Source organism: Photinus pyralis, unplaced genomic scaffold (assembly GCF_008802855.1).
Source record: "Photinus pyralis isolate 1611_PpyrPB1 unplaced genomic scaffold, Ppyr1.3 Ppyr1.4_LG1, whole genome shotgun sequence".
In the NCBI taxonomy this organism is placed as follows: domain Eukaryota; kingdom Metazoa; phylum Arthropoda; class Insecta; order Coleoptera; family Lampyridae; genus Photinus; species Photinus pyralis.
Window position 1 is genome coordinate 59,006,343 of NW_022170249.1, and position 17,326 is coordinate 59,023,668.

The 17,326-nt window shown below is 35.7% G+C and overlaps 2 protein-coding genes across 8 annotated transcripts in view; one reads left to right on the forward strand and one right to left on the reverse strand.

Moving 5' to 3' along the window:
• Positions 1-562: 562 nt before the first annotated feature.
• On the reverse strand, positions 563-8,180 carry LOC116178846 (ubiquitin carboxyl-terminal hydrolase 20). Of its 3 annotated transcripts, none has more exons than XM_031498492.1 (6): positions 8,078-8,180; positions 7,883-7,987; positions 7,340-7,785; positions 6,935-7,288; positions 2,221-2,648; positions 563-2,171 (listed from the first exon to the last, which is right to left on the reverse strand). In XM_031498492.1, the coding sequence occupies exons 3-6, from the start codon at positions 7,725-7,727 to the stop codon at positions 834-836; spliced, it is 2,508 nt and encodes an 835-aa protein (XP_031354352.1). In that variant the 5' UTR covers positions 7,728-7,785; positions 7,883-7,987; positions 8,078-8,180; the 3' UTR covers positions 563-833. The 3 variants fall into 3 exon arrangements, with proteins under 3 accessions (XP_031354352.1, XP_031354338.1, XP_031354344.1); XM_031498478.1 differs by having other exon boundaries at positions 7,879-7,987; XM_031498484.1 differs by having other exon boundaries at positions 7,850-7,987.
• Positions 8,181-9,989: 1,809 nt separating this feature from the next.
• LOC116158634 (inositol hexakisphosphate and diphosphoinositol-pentakisphosphate kinase) overlaps positions 9,990-17,326 on the forward strand; it is a 44,010-nt gene continuing 36,673 nt past the window's right edge. For 3 of the 5 annotated variants that reach the window (XM_031471447.1, XM_031471448.1, XM_031471450.1), the window contains exons 1-5: positions 9,991-10,510; positions 15,722-15,916; positions 15,969-16,200; positions 16,250-16,404; positions 16,552-16,614. In XM_031471447.1, the coding sequence (XP_031327307.1) occupies positions 10,433-10,510; positions 15,722-15,916; positions 15,969-16,200; positions 16,250-16,404; positions 16,552-16,614 (723 nt within the window). In that variant the 5' untranslated portion in view covers positions 9,991-10,432. Of the gene's footprint in view, positions 10,511-15,721; positions 15,917-15,968; positions 16,201-16,249; positions 16,405-16,551; positions 16,615-17,326 lie in introns of all 5 variants that reach the window. The other 2 variants (XR_004142782.1, XM_031471451.1) reach the window with 1 other exon arrangement.

Below are 17,326 nucleotides of genomic sequence, written 5' to 3' on the forward strand. Positions count from 1 at the left end.
TTTATCATCCTGACTCCTGATCCTGTACCATATTGATGCTTGGTTTTTAATAGCATCAGGTAATAATTCTGTGTCGAAAACGACTTCCATCGTGCGACCAGTGTGCACTCGTTCGTTGATTGCCTACCACAGCCACAGACTGCCAAGACCCACGGATAGTTGTGGGAGTTGCGTGTACGGCGGCGTAGCCAAAAAACTGGCGTCCTCCAAAAACGAGCCCGGTGCACGCTGCTTACCCGCCGCGGTTCTGATTGAGTGTGTATTGTGTAACTTGAGCCCATGCACTGCTAAACTGGCGGCGTTCGCTCGCTACTTGCACGCAAGGACATTGTATAGATGATTTTCCGTCGCGCAGCAGCACCTTCCAACGTTTCTTGTGTCATTATTAGCTTTCACATGGGAGAAAACGTCTGTGTTGTTAAAAAATTTGATTTGGATATTGAAATTAGGAACCCATTTTGTTCTTCTGTATAAAAATTGTGGCAATCAGAAAGTGACTATACCAACTTGTACCGTTTCTGTATCCGGTTAGGATATAAATTTATACTGCATTGAAAGAATGTTTTTTAATAATAGTATATTTGCTTAATATAAAAGGTACACTGAACGACAAAATAGTTAAAATCAAATTTTAACTATTTTCCCAATTAAAATAGAATAAAAGATCTTGAAACAGCTGTAAACAATAACAAATACAATAATTAAACATGTCAAAAAGAAATACTGATACTGTTTTAATGTTAACCTACCAGCCCAAAATCGCTATTTCTCCTACGAACAAAGTAAAAATAAATTAAGGGCCAAATACTGGCCAGGAATAAGTTAACAATTAATTATTTTTTTAAAGGTCTGGAAATATTTAAATTTTTGTTTTTATAACCAAGTTTGTATCTGAATCTTCTTCTTTTTGTTTTATAATATAGCTTCTCTCTACCTGTTATCGACATTGGTTTATTCTGTTCTGAATATTTGACATCCCCTTGAGCACTTTCTTCGTCTGTATTTGACGTACTCGATATATTATCGTCTAATTTGTTGCAATTGCGATAAGACTCCCCTACATTATTGTATGAGGATTCCGTTGGGGTTTCAGATGGTAATTCAGATTCGGTTGATCCGGTAGTATCACAGATACCATTATTCTGAACATTATATGGTTTGCTCCTTCCACTATGATTTGAATGCCTGGTACAAGGAGTGGGGGTGTCTTCATCTGCCAAAGATGTCTTATTGTTAGTTAAGGTTGTATTATGCTCGAGGTCACTTAAATTTTGCATAGTAGTCGACATTTCTGGCCCTCCACCATAAATTTCATAGAAAAATAGCCAAATATCTTCACTTATTTCTAGATAGTCGTTTGCAATTCCGGGCAGTTTTTGAAAGTTATCGATGGGTCCTGGAGGATCCAGAGTTCGTTTTTGGATGAAATTTTGCCACTGACTAAACCACGCGCTAGAAATGAGATGAGTAGCGGGAAATATATGCAAGTCTCGGCTCAAATTCAAGAATGTTTCAACTTCGACTGTGATACGCCTTTGTAAAGCTTCACATGTTGGACAGACGTGAATGTCGACAATTGCCGGGCATCCTCCGAATTTTTTGTACAGATAGTCATACACTTGTTTCGGTAGTTGCACAGCAAGCTGTGGTAGTAAATCGCTTCGTTCTGGGTTAATAAGGTTATGTTGGCATAAGAAATCTGAATTATCGAGCGGTCCAGGTTCGGCGCATGTCTTAAACCTGCTAAACCATTGTTTGGATACATAACTAACTCCATCCGAAGAATTACTATACATTTCAGCTATTTCACAGGCTTTTGATTTAATTACTTGCATCGATGCGGTATTTTTACGATAGAATAAAACATACGCCTCACATGCTTGCACAGTTTCAGCAGACACTTTGGTAACACACTGATCATCAAATTCGTACCATTGATTATTGTTTAAAGAGTAACACGTGTAATGACCTCCACCGGCCGTGCCGTGATGGCATATAACAGAAAATAGATCGTACGTTGTCACATTGGATACGCAATCGGCATGCAGGTAAGGCCTTACATCTAATCCTTTTAAAGGAAAGCTAACGAACGATGAAATTTTACTACTAAACATAAGTTCGTGCCGAAACCTTTTCAGATGAATGCATAAAATTTCGGGTAACTGCAGCACCTGCAAGTCAATTGTCATAAAACTTAAAAAAAAAAAATTCGAAAAATACCTTGCTAAATTTGATTCCATTTCTTAACTTATTGCACCTTTCACAACTGTACATATTATCGCCTTTGAGTTCATCCGTACTAAAAAATGCGGCCAGACAATCGTGCAGAGATACAATCGGCCCGTAAAACCACGAACGTAGCCAAGATATTATCCACGCGATCCATCCGTCTTGTTCGGGTAGCACCACTTCTGAGCAAGTCGCTAAGCCACTGTCGACGTTGTGTCCGTGCAAAACTAACAGATGATCCCGAGATGGAATAGGTAAAGACAAATCTTGAAACGTTTCGACGCGACTAGATACCCTACTGCATGTTAGACATTGTACCGATGAAAGTAATTTTCCATCAAATATGTCCGATATTATTGATCGGTATTTGTATTGGGGTTTCGTTGAAGTTGTGGATGCACTGGTTGTAGGTTGAGTATCTACAAATAGATAAAAATATTACTATACTGTATTCATTTTAAGAAGGTAGGGTTAGAAAACATAGGGAAGCTGTGACCTTCACTGTAATTGGTTAAGAGCTCCCTTTAAAACACATACCCCGCAAGATGGCGCCATAATTCCAAAGTTAGTAAAGTCACTAGATATAGAAAGTACCGCAATCATCCGCCATTTTTGGGCAAATTTGCTGCCAACTTAAAAAAATTGACAAATAAAATCTGAATAGCTGTCATTTTTTATAACCTAACTTCATAGTACTGTCATGTTTTATAAAAATATATACAGATATCTCCAAACAGGTGGAACAATCCCTAACATTAAAGTTACTAGAATCTGGTAACTTCCGCCATTTTTGGGCAAAAATCATGCGTTCTCTCTCTTTCTATATTTAGTGACTTTAGATTCCAGTATTAGAGTCCTGTATATATTTTTATAAAACATGACAGTACTATGAAGTTAGGTTATAAAAAATTACAGCTATTCAGATTTTATTTGTCAATTTTTTTAAGTTGGCAGCAAATTTGCCCAAAAATGGCGGATAATTGCGGTACTTTCTATATCTAGTGACTTTAAAAGTTAGGTATATTTATTAGACACATTACTCTCATATTACTGAAAATCATGCAAATATGAGGATAAATTCTGATTCTACTAGTCAAGGAGTCGGTAATAAGCTTTTTTGGGATTTCAATTTTCATTATTAACCATAAAAACAAGGTTCAAACTGGAAACACTTAACACTTACTTTGAAGTAGTAGGTCATTTTTAAGATACTTAATACCTTACCAACTACATGCGAGATTAATTGCCCAAATATCATCTCGCAAAAACTGATAATAAATGAGTAATGTGGTTAAAACCATCTGACATTGACAACGAATAATAACCATGTTGGCAAACCTACTGAAGTTCAGGTATTCCCCCAAGATGGCGCTTGTTATCACCAAGAATGTTAAATGTGTCCAGTGTGATTACTCACACCAATAATAAATACCACTTGCTTTTTTGCCAAAAATAGCGATGATTGCGATCTTAAGCCCGCTTGACATGGAGCAATAAAAATTGCAATTGCATGCAAGTTGCAAGAAAAATTGCGAAAGGCATGCGCAGTTCAAAGCCAGCTGATCAATTGCTGCAAGAGACTTGCATGCAATTTTTATAGGACCGGTGCTATTTTTCTTGCATGAATCGTGCAATTCTAGGGATAAATCTAGTTGTTTTTGTGGCACCAACCTAGTAAAATACAGCGGCGGCAACTGTGATGCTGAGAGACGCACTCATTACTTGTTTTTACTAATCTTATTTATTCTTGTAATTTTCATGTTTCTTCAAGCAATCAAAATTTAATTTTCATTTGAGGTTAACAACTTTGTTGACAAATCCATATGTTTCTTCTGTTGGCAGACATGTGGCAATTGAAATAGAATTGCACCATGTCAAATACCATGCAATGCTTATTGCATGCAAGGATTTGACCTTGCAATTTCTTTCTGCCAGTTCTTGCGCGTAGTATTGCTCCATGTCAAGCGGCCTTTAGAGAGTCTAAGATTGCGGTACTTTTTATATCTAGTGACTTTGAACGCGCTAAAGTTTAGGCGCCCTATATGGGGAAGCGGTATATATCATTATAATGAATATTTCCCTCATATGTAATAAATGCCATATGAGGTGTGCAATTATCGCTCAATTACACCGACAATTTATAAGTAGGTAACGTCAGTTTGACAAGTAATGCTTGTTCGAGAAATATTCCCCTAAATTACACTCGTGCATCAAAATAAACCTGATAATTTTTTATTCAAGCATGTTTTCAGTAAAAAACTGCATTCGGTCATTTGATATTTTGATATGAAAATAAACTCATGCAGTTTTTAGACAACATGCTTTCAAAAAAATTATCGGTAATTTTGATGCACTTGTGGAATTACTTACGACAATCGAATCTGCTGACTGAAATTCCATGAAAAATATCGATTTTTAGGCAAAATCTGGCAACTTGTCTTAAATGCCCCTCTTAAAACACGAGTCAGTATACGCTGACACAAAAAACGACTGGCGAATTTTGTAAGCTGGTAGTTTATGTTGCCAACTAAACTGCCAAAGTGTCATTAGCTGTTAATGTCAGATTTATTTCTGTTCGCAGTGCTGGATATTTCTACTTTACAATAATTTGGTGCCGTTTTATACTCTTATGTGTGTGTTTATCTTCAAACACAGCGCCATCTACTACCTTCTTATAATGAATGCAGTATAGAGCATTTTCGTTTCAATTTATTTACTTAATCTGGTTGGGTTTTTTACCTGTAAACACAAAGCGAGTTTTTTCTATTTGTATCTAATTGCTTTGTCTTGTTTTATTTCGTTGTAAAAGATTATTTCCCCTAGTATTGTTAAATGTAGGGCAATTTATCGCTTATTTTGTTATCAATTTTCGTTTTATTGAATCATTTATGTGACCTTTTTTTTAAGTTTAAGTTGTTACTTCTGAAATATTGGCTTAGACCATATAGTACATGGACTGCTAATTGTAACTAAAATATGGTCAAGGACATCGCCTGGGTATGTGAGTTTCAGGGTAAACGAGTCTGTCCGAAGTTGTGCGATTAGACACGATTTGAGACTGTCAACCTATAAATTAACAAACGTCAATTAATTAATCATATAGAAGATAATCAAGAGTATTTAAAGCTTCCCGAGTACTACGCCGTTACCATCAAAGCTACTACGCGATCCGAGTGGTGTTCATGTGGCATTAGTTTACCCTGAGATTCACATACCCACGACTACAGTGCCCTCTATCCGTGACCACCCATTTTGTATTGAAAGCATAGGGCTAATAGCAGTCCATGTACTATGTGTGGTCTAAGAATATTGGGCAAATTCTTCATTCTTACCAACTTTAATAGTACATTATATATCAAGGTAGAGAAGTCCACTATTATTGCCTGAGCACCAAGATTACATCTCGAGGCGCTTGCGCCGAGGGGTGTAAGGTGCGAAGGCAATAATAGACTTCTCTACCGTGGTATATATACTATTTTTTTCACTACTAGCACTTGAAATCCTCTAAATTAACATATTATATTGATAAGAGAGTTAACGGTTGGACAGAATTGTTTGTTTCTTAATTTAACATGTCAATCAAGTACGTGGAAGTACAAGTCAAACAGGCCGTATTTTGTTCTGTCATTGAGATTTTTCAAAGAGTAATTTCGTTCGAATTTTTTCAAAATGTGATAATTTTAGGTATGTAATTTCTCTGGAAATTGCGAATGGTGGTGATTCGTTTTAGAGAACTTGTCTAAACGTTCATTGAGCGAAATTTCGGGTTGTGTTTTCTAAAAGTGACAGCGTGACAGTTCTCATTATTGACTACTAGTTAATAATAAAAAATTATTAACCACTTTGAACAAATGCCGAGAAAGCCTACTTTACAAGTGGAAAAAAGGTTAATAATCATGTCATCAGACGCTAGTAGTGAAAAAAATAATAAATAATCGCGATTGATGAAATATGACAAGAAACCAATTGATCTGATGTTGGGTATGCATCTTTTAGGTAATAAAAAAAATAAATCATTAGGAGATTTTTTCAGCTCGGTTCTTTCTTAAATGTGTCCATGTTTTTTCCAATTTATAATTAAGCCAATTGGTTTAATAAAATTAGTAGATTTTGCTATGCCACATTTGTGTCACACAACATAAATTCATCATCTTGGTTTTCAGGTTAATTTCTACCAATCTGGTGTATTTGGCAAAAACATGGTGGATTTCCCAACTATCAATAGAAAATAAGACCACGGTATGACCACACTGCCTCTATAGTCATTCTAACTAGTACTACAGTGCCTATACTACAAACAGGGACCACAATTGATGCATCGATTTTTATTGGATTGGACTGACTAATCATGTGGTATATGGCCGCCAATAAAGAGTAAATTTTATTCGTTTACTTTGTTTCGTATTTGGCTTAACTTGTTTAATCGAGTTTTAGCACAACATTTGAATTTCGTGTTCTAACAATACAAACTTGCCAGACAATTGCCTCTTAATGGCGGATGGGCGGGGCCAACCGCTGCTTGTCTGTCACTGTTTGTAGAAGTCATTGTCACTAGTGCAAGTGATCAGCACCATCTGCATGCGAATTGTCAGTTTTTGTGCTATTACTTAGCACTGTACAAATTTTAAAATAAAAATCGTTTACAAATTTTCTTCACAATGGGATCATCTTTTGGGGCACAATACCTTGCACCACCACGACTTACCCACAGCAGTAGTTTGAAAGTGTGGACGAATTTTATAACATGGACTAGTAGACCTAGACAACCTGCTCTTGTTAACGCTTTCGGTTCGTTCCATCTCATCACTCAGACTCGAACGTTCGCTCACACCCGAATCACATGTTTCATACTCTCCCTCGCTCGATTCAATACTAGAATTCATCGCCGACTCATCAACAGTTAAACTATAATTACTCAAATCGATCATCAACTCTGTAGGGCATATTTGCTTTAGCTCCTCGTGTAATTGGTCCATAAAATTTCTTAAAAACTCCTGGGTATCATGTTGATGATAGCCACGGAACATTGCGTGCACATTTCGAATACCATACAAAATACCTACAAGTTGCACATTAATTACAACTTCGAGTAAAAAAAAATGAGTCGCACCGGAAGGAGTAACATAGCCGTACCCTTTCTTTATCCATATATCCTTTATAAGCGATTGATATGTCCGACTAAGACCAGGTTTACGTCCCTCCGAAAGTATCATCACAGTGGCCGAGCAATCCAGAAAGAAACTGGTTAATGGTAATGTATTGCTAAGAGCCTGAAGTGCCGCATTCATGTAACAAGTATTTCCGATGTTCTGCAGGCCAACTAAACCGTACGTCCTTCGAGAGTCGTAGTGACGCTCATCTTGCGAATCGCTGGAATCTGAGCTATTGCCGTTTAGGTTAACATTCAAGCCGATGCTGCTATCAAATGCGTAAATATTGCTTCTCTCTTCGATATTGGAATATAATTTGTTGTACTGTGTATAATCGGGATCTTGCATATTTACAGAGTGCTGTAGCGGGTAGCTAAACTGTTTCAAATGGAATGTGAACTAGTATCTAAAAACAATGCATAAAATATGAACGGAGTAATGAAACTTAATTAGGTTTGGTACTGTCTCACCCCCTTTTAAAGTTAGAGTCAACACTTACTTACTATATTAAAAGGCTTCTATCAATGTAACCATCGTTTTTGTTTGTCATTCTAGTAATTTAAAATTGTGCTAAATGTACACGTCATAGTTCGTTGATGATTATTTGCCTGCAAAAACCAAACTTTAGGGTATAAGTCACAAAAATTGCGCTTCTTTAATATAATAAAGAATTATGAATAAGCAGAAATTAAACTTACAACATAACTGCATCTCAAATCATTTAATTATAGGTTATGTTCGGAGATATTACGTATTTAAGTAGTTGGCAAAATTTTCCGATAGATGGCGACAATCTTGTTCTTATCATGAAAAACAGCGTTTCTCAAACTTGGTACCGGGGCGCAATGAACTGAATTAAATAAAATGTTTACTATCAAATGCAAACTAAGCTTATAAGGCTGAGAAACAACTGGCATGTACTTGCTTTGAAACAAACATCCCTTGATCTCTCATTGAAAATAGCGACTCACTCTTTCAGTAGGTAGTTGAATGTTGAAGTTGATTCGATATTTATTAGATTTCAACAAAACGAGACAGACAGCAGATAGATAGGACGTGAGAGAAACAAAATGTAAATTGTTTCGGATTTCTGATTCAGAAGTTCAGCCTAGAAGTTTGATAAAGCCAAAGGTTTAAATCTTTTAATTATTAATTAATTAATAAGTATGTGAAGAATGCTGACTATGAACGTTTTAGAACCTCACTTAAATTAAACTTAAATTTTAATCAAAAATGTGCTGAGCGAATACGTCTATAAATCTATAACGGGCGAATGAGACAGATCGGTTTTACTTACAAACCCAGTACATCGGAGTGCTGGTCTTCGATGTAGAAACAAAGAGTAGGTTACTCTTTGGAAGAAGACTAGAAGGTCAAAGTTTTGTACATTTACCTCTATTAGGTAAACAAATGCTATATTAAAGTTTTCGAGAAATAGTAATTCAAAGGTTAAAACCGGCCCTCTGCATAGTTAAAGCTTAAAACGATTTTTCATATTCCCTTGTCTCACTGTAAAATCCGTTTTTGGGCATCAAATTTATCTAAAAGTTTAAAAACAAATCATATCAACCCCTACATTATCCTACATCTCTAAGAAGAGCGAAACATGTTCTTTTTAACAACCATGAGATATTGCTCACGAAAAAAAAATTAAAATTTTCTGCTATTTATCAAAAACTGTAGAGATTTTGAAAATTATTTTTGCACGCCACTGATTTCTATAACATTCTTGAGGTGCCAAGAAGTCAGTTACCCGCGATATGGAATGAAAGTGGATGTAAGATGTAACTCATTATTTCTATGAAATATATGATATGGTGATTCCGAGATCCGAAGATTTTTGTTTGCTAAATATCATCAGTTTATGGTGTCTAGAACACTTCGCCGAATGCCCATTGCCCACATCGCCGACACTAAGCCCAACGTGTCCACGTCGCCGACTAATGACTATTCGAAAAACCAAGCCCCTCACATTCTGTGCAGGTTCGGTTTATAATTTAACCTTAGGATTCGAATCATCAGTGATGCGAAAGTATTTTGCAGACCCTCTTCTTCTGAGTTTCGCTAAATATTTTTCTCGTTTTTTGGCGGGATTATCCATTATTAAAAATACCTGATCAATAAAGCATATTATTCCACCATATAATGTATTTACAATGGGTTTAGTAGTAATTTGTGTAACTATTTGTTTTTGTTAGTTGGTACAATACAGTTTGTGATCTCTACTTATATTCATTTTATGACAAATGTAACATTAAATATATTAAATAAGTATATTAAATATTATTCAGCTGTGAAGTATACAGAACTTTTGTCGAACTGTGAATTTCCAAATATGTCACGATTTTTTAAAGATGGCGCTCGGCGGAGAGACAAATTCTTATGAAATCCTCGGAAACAGATTACCTACTTGTAAGTTTTAATACGATTTCAGTGTACAAAAGCAATTCCTTCTTACGGGATTTTACACTATCTGCGAAACATTTTGAGCGGTCAGAAAAGAATCAGTATTTAAAATTTACAATTTGAGAATTTACAGTAAAAATGCAAAGCACGTCACCATGTGCAAATCCGGCCCTGAATTGTTGCCAAAATATTCTGCGCAATCATATTGATTATTTGATTTGCTAGCAACGTAGTGCGGAACTTCAAAAAAATAAAGCATAAAAAACATTTTCAATTTTATATAAAAATGTCTCCGGTTCCATACAAGTCAGATGTAAATTCCTCCGTTTCCGCGTATTTATTGTGCATCAGCGTTACCGCCGAGTCTGTTGCGTGTATGTCGGGCTTTAAATTTTTATAATGTCGTGGTTAGGCGAACAATTTAAAAGGGAATTTTTATTGAATATTCGTTTGCTTAAACAGTTTTATCTAATTTGTGATTATGTAATTAACAAACACTTGAGAATGCCGACCTAACTCTTCAAGGACCTTACAAAAATTAAATTTGAACAAGTGATCTTAATTACGTATAAGCAGTAAACATTTTATTATTACCTATCATTAATTGTTGGTGATCTGGATATAATGAGTTAGATTGACCAGCAAGTATGTCCTATTCCGAGCTAGAATATGGGTATCAAGGTTTACGTGGTGATGCTAGATCAACTCAATTTTTTCTGGGTGAGGTAAGTGTGGATTTACCTGTAATTTTAATCTTTAACACTGTAGTCAATCAACTATCTGTGATTTATGCATACCGTGTGAGACAAATGCGAGGACAAATGTATGCAATCAGAAAACAGTTGAACAAAGTATATTTATTATGTACCTACAATCTACATTGGTAGGTAGATAGGTGGTTATCGTTACTATTATATTTTCTGGATTCCATAATACAGTTGAGGATCTAAAATTTTGTCAGGTAGGAGGCGTTCCGCCAAGTATTGTGCTGATTATGGCCATTGCCTTTCCGATGTCTCTCACAGGAGAGAGTTTCTGGTTATTTTGATTTGCTATTTCAAAACCATAATTAAGGATTTTCTGTGATAAAAATACACTATAATAAGAGCTATTACAACATGCAGATAGGTATCAAGCCTTCGATTCAGGCCAAGCCTCGGGCCAAGCTGTTATAGTTTTGAATAAATACCACACTGAGGGTGGTTTAACACAACTTTACTGCGAAAATGGGGGAATTGGATGATTTTTCAGTCTGAATTAATGTGATAATTCTTTCCCTCATTCTTTCCCATATCATTTTAGTTGTCCTATTCTATCCCAGGAATGGTTTTGACCATTTTTTTACAATATTTTTTATGGGATATAGCCGAGGATATAGCCCGTTGCGAGGCCCATTGTAAGTGTTTAAATGATCAACTCTGTATATTTAAGATGTCATAGGTTAGTCAGAATTTTTTGAAAGAATAGAAAAACTAAACAAAGTCTGTCAATACTTAACTACCTATGTAAAAAAATGGGACCAAAATAAACATTTTTTTCAAATAAACGGTATATAATCATTTTGTTTTGTAATTGTGTTTTTTTTACGGATTTGCTTAGGTTTTTGGGTAGGCTCGGGTAGGTACACTCTGTCTGATTTTGGAAAAGTGTTTTCAAATTTCTACCCCTAAACCGGGCGTGCGGAAAAAATCCGACTAAATTTGGTATACAGGGTGGTGCCTAGCGCAACGCAGCATAGGGATTTCAATGGTAATTTCCTCGGTAATTACTTTATAGTCAATTACTAGCTCCCCAAATTATTTTAAGTCTAAATACGTTTTTTTTAGAGAAAAAAATACTGAATCTGTTCATACTAAAGGGTTTACCAATAGGGACGATAGGATTTTAAACGTTTAAGGCGGCTATGTTGGATGCCAAACATTTGACATATGCTGTCAGTTGTCATCAGTAAGGCTTGCCATTTCATCATGAACAAGTTCACGTTGCCTCAACGCTTGGAAATTATCCAACAACATGCCACACAGCGAACGCTACAATGGACTTATTGCGTCAACAGTTTGGTGAATCGTTGATTTCTCAAAATGGCCCCCACAATTGGCCGCCAAGATCATGCGATTTAACACCATTGGACTTCTTTTTGTGGGGCTATGTGAAGTCAAAGGTCTATGCGAATAAACCCAAGACTCTTGACGAGCTCGAGGCCAACATTCGAGCGACCATAGCTGCCATTCCACCCGATATGATCCACCGAGTCATCGAAAATTGGTCCGATCGGATGAGCCAGTGCAAAAAGAGCCGCGGTGGCCATTTGAACGATATTTTGTTTAAATCATAAATGGCATGAAATACAGCATCTAATAAAACCAATCAAACCTAAATTTGACCAAATTGACTGTGTTTTATTTCAATTTAAAATCCTATTGCTCTTATTGGTAAACCCGTTATTAGCATTGAATAATAAAGCATTGAATAATAAGTCTGAATTATTATTCAATGCTATTAGTTATAATTTTCCATTTTTCAAAACCGTGGAAATTGACAAAATAAAAAATTACATTTTTATAAATCATTGATGCTTTGGAATCTTTTAACAAACTACAAGCGCATCGCATCTAAGTTATCGTTGTTTGACGTCGAACAATTTTCATATTTAATTCTGTTTCAACTAACCGACGCAATAAAAGGCATCTTAGGGTAATGTTTTTTTAGAGAATGTAATGCTGCATTTGGAATACTATTTGTTTATCATTTCCCGGAATCAGAGTACCTACATAATCGAAGAAAACTGATTTGAAGAAGATTTGTTCCTAAACTTCGGATTTTCCGCTACTGCAGCCAAAACGTTGAATGTATTGTCGTTTTCCTGATGGTTTTGACCTCGGTTTTGACGGACATTTTAAATGTTATTGCACTTGCAGTTCTTTAAATAATCTATAAACAAGCATGGTATATGTAAACAAGTATAAATTTAATATACTTCAAAGGCAAATAATGAAACGTGATCGTTATTTTTTTTAGGTAATTCCAAGGCATATCTGATTTATTGTAAAATGAACCATTTTATTTTGTCGATTTCTACGGTTTTGAAAAACGGAAAATTATAATTAATGGTATGAACAGATGCTCTAATTGAAATTGTATGAAATTTGCTCTAAAAAAAGGTATTTAGACTCTTGTTCTAAAATAATTTGGGGAGCTAGTAATTGACTATAAAGAAATTACCATTGAAATCCCTATGCTGCGTCGCGCTAGGGACCACACGGTATATGAAACCAGACGAAAAATTGAAATGCAATTGTAACGGCTTAGCTACATTTACAAGGGCCGAAGACCTCATTTGCATAACATAAAATTGAATCTCTACGGCACTGGAAAAAATGTTAATAGGTACTTATCACAATTTTTAATTTACCCATGGCAAACTCAGTCATAAAAATTGTTGTTGATACCCATTACTTACCTTGCGGAAGTTTGCCCATTATCTCCTACTAAAACCTGAAATTCGAGCTGAAATTCAAAATCTAATATGTACTCTCATTGATTACTTAAATACGCATAATGACTGTAGTTGATATTGTGTATCAATAACAATATCTGTTTTCTTTATCTAAACTGTCATTTTTTATACAAAATAAATTCTAGGGGCAGTCTCGTGATTAAAATATAACACCTCTGAATGCTCAACAAAATTTTAATCCAACCAAAGGAATTAAATGCAATTTTCCAATCAATGAAACCAAATTACTTAAAACAAAGTTATTATGCAAATTCTTAAAAATAACCGATTACTATTTTATACAAATCAAAAAATTTAAAATATCTTACAATAATTGAGGTGAGTACGCCTTCAAATTCTGGGGCGTAGCTAATCTTTACCCCAAGGAAGGGCAGAGAAAATCTGTGAAAGGGTAAAGTATTTTTCATTGAAAGGAATTGGTTAATTAAAGGTCTCAACGAAAGGAACTTTTATTTTCTTAAAATTTCCTCAGAATTTCCTTGGAATTTTCTCAAAATTTCCTAATATTTCTCCATTCCTTTGAAATTTCTTCCTATTTCCCAAAAATTATAACAGGGTTTTGGCAGCCAACAAAAGCACGAATTAATTGTCTTTAACCTTTTTACCGGTTGCCGTTTAATGTAGATCTAATAACACCCTGTATACACAAGAGAGATGCACAGTTTTGATTGAGAAACTGGTTTTTAATTTTCTAACCGCTCTAAATATATCCACAATGAACTTTTAGCACCTTGGATCTCAACAGTTTCGTGGTAACTAAAGCGACCACCAAGTCCTGTCGACCTGCGAACAAACTCCCATCTTGCTCTGGTGTAGGAAGTAGAAAAATATCCTCTCGTAATTTTTTTTTGAAAATCAGGATGAACCCATAAACGCTTTTGGCTTATTCCTATGTTTATTCTTCTCCTTAAATGCATGGACCCACCACAAAATCTTTATCGGACGACGACATCACTACAGAGATCGAGAAAAGAGAGAGATGGAAAGTCTTACCTCATTCCCATACAACCCTGACCTAGCCCTAACATACTTCCATCTGTTCAGGTCCCTAAAGGAAGATCACGCTTGAAGTTCAGGCGGCTGTGTAAACGTCCTTGCATCAATGGTTTAGGAACCAAGACCATGGCACTTGGTAAAAAACTCCGATTTTGATTAGAATTGTTATCTTGGTAAAAAAATGAATATAAATAAATGCGTTTCATTTAAAGTACAAACTATAACTTTCGCGTGCGACTCTTTCGAGATCTGTGAGCGACGGGGCCTGAAGGGGGGGGGGGGGTAAAAATTAATTTGATCTCTCATTGTATTCTAATGAAAGGTCTCAACGAAAGGAATTAATTTGTACCAACTACTGCCCTTCTTTCTGTCCTCTTATCAAAGTACGGGGGGGAGGGCACTAGTTTTATCCTTCATGGTACTCTAATGAAAGGTCTCTCGTATCGTGATCGGGTATATTCCCTTATACCTCAAGGACGGATTATCGGAAGAGGGTACTCACAAAGGGCGATTGAGACGTCTGCAAGAAATATATCCATTGGTGATGTCAATACAAAAGCTATTTCGGTTAAAAAAAATGCGCTTTATCTGCTCAAGCGTTGTGCACAATTTATGCTTGTTTTATTTGTCGCCCTCCTGCGTGCGGGGTAATATTTCCAAACAAGCTTTGTAAGCTCTTCTTTCATGCAAGGATTTTGTTTTAATTTTTTGTTTATTTGTTTCAGAATAAATTTTTGTCATTGTCAATCAATTAATTGTGTGTTAATTCGAATTTATTGTGCTACTCGGATAGGGTTTTCATGTTAGATTTTTTTTTATTTGTGTCAAGATTTATTTCAAGTGTTTATCAAAAGTTGTGTAATAAATGCTTTAGAAATCCCCGAAGATGATCTAGGTCAATAATAGGATTTTTTTCGGGCAGATGCCGTATGTGTGTGTGTTTTTTGGGTAGTAACAAAATTGTCATACGAATAGGAAAGTTGATTCTATACTTTCACACACTCTGTTTTCATAATTGTGCGTATTGGAGATTTTTGATGTTTAACAATATCATCAAAATCAAATTATGAAACAAATAATTCTCTCAATTTAAAGATCATCGTTGAAATCCCCTTGTAGCAAGGATAAAATGAGATAGCCACGTCTTAACATAAAAATTGTGAAGAAAATGAGACATTTTTTCTAAATTATGTTACTCACTTTTGAATTGTCGCTGTGTGCATTCCTTTGACACTGCTAAAATGTCAGTGGTACATTTGCATCATCACTATACCACTGTGGTACATCTTCTACAATAATGGAATTACTCTTTTACAAATGCGCTGAGTGCAACAAACCCCTTATTAACAAGTTAGCTGATTATTGGCACACTAACGTATAGATTACCATAGCGCAATGCGATAATAGTCATGTTAAATTTCAGAGCGAATTGGAAGGATGTGATCCGAATCCCTTTAATGTGGATTTGGGCGGCCAGGAGAACTGCAAACAGGTCGTGGTGGGAGTTTGCGCGATGGCGAAGAAGTCCCAAAGTAAACCGATGAAGGAGATTCTAACGAGGCTTCAGGAATTCGAGTATCTTAAAGTGGTTGTCTTTCCGGAAAACGAAATACTCGAGGTAGAAACTGACGTACGTCCACTTGTCGCACTTCATTTACGATCCTTTGCAGAAACCGGTGGAGGAATGGCACGCCTGTGACTGTCTGATATCCTTTCACTCTAAAGGATTTCCTTTGGATAAAGCGATTCAGTATGCTCAACTTCATAATCCTTACGTTATTAATAATTTGCATATGCAATACGATATTCAGGATCGCAGGAGGGTGTATGCAATTTTGGAGTCGGAAGGAATTGAAATTCCGAGGTATGCAGTTTTGGATAGAGATAACCCGGATCCGAAAGGTGGGTAGAGTGAATTTTTGTTGTTGAACAATTCTCATTAAATGTTCAGGTCACGAACTAGTTGAGTCTGAGGATCATGTTGAAGTGAACGGAATAGTTTTTAATAAACCGTTTGTGGAGAAGCCAGTGTCTGCCGAAGATCACAATATTTATATTTATTACCCTACATCCGCAGGCGGAGGTAGCCAGAGATTGTTTCGAAAGGTGAGAGTGCCCAAAATTGTGTCATTTCGTATTGTGCTCATTTACCATTTAGATATGTAAGTAAAATATATGTATGAATTGTAAGAGTTTTAGGCCTCACTGACACTCAAATTGGGGTAGATTTTATAGGAACCTTTTGTTTTGTAGAGTGATCGTTGTGGTTATATAAAGCACACTAATCTCTTATTCTCATCTGGAAAGCCGATCAAAGTAAGTTAATATCGGTAGTTAAGGTTCGATATTGCTATTTATATTAGGCTACATAATTTGACTTTTACCTGTTGCGTTATTTAGTAAATGTAAAAGTAAATATGTGCTGTTCTAGTAGGCCAGGTTAAAGGATATACTATTAACATATCTTGATCGGTATATCTTAACAAGTTAAATTATGTAGTTCTGTATGGTCTGATGGGTGGGCGTTGAAAAACTTTGATGAACCATCATTAACTCTACTTGGAATGGTGAAATTCATTCATTGTCATTCATAGACTTTAGGACACTTTAGGAATTGATTTTCAAATGCTATAATCTCAAATTAATGTTCTATAATCAACATCGGTACTCCTAGTAAGTGCATACCAGAATTATATATCAGTGTCTTTATTGTCATTTAGATTATACACCCTATAGTATTCCCATGTAGTACTGTTGTGCACTATAGTTAAAGAATAAGATTTTAATTTCCCCCTACGCGTGCCTATCTTACTCGTCCATTGCCCCTCTATACTCATTCTCTCCTCTTAGTGCTTGTTGCGTGCACATCTTGCTAGCGCCTCCCTTCATTTGTTTTTTCACACACAGAGTTGGATCCATCGTTCCTCGAAATGGGGGTTGAAATATATTATGTTATCAAAAATCTCTAAACCTTCCCCATATAGTTTTATTCGTTGAAGTTTTTAAAAATAACAGCGACTATAGTTTC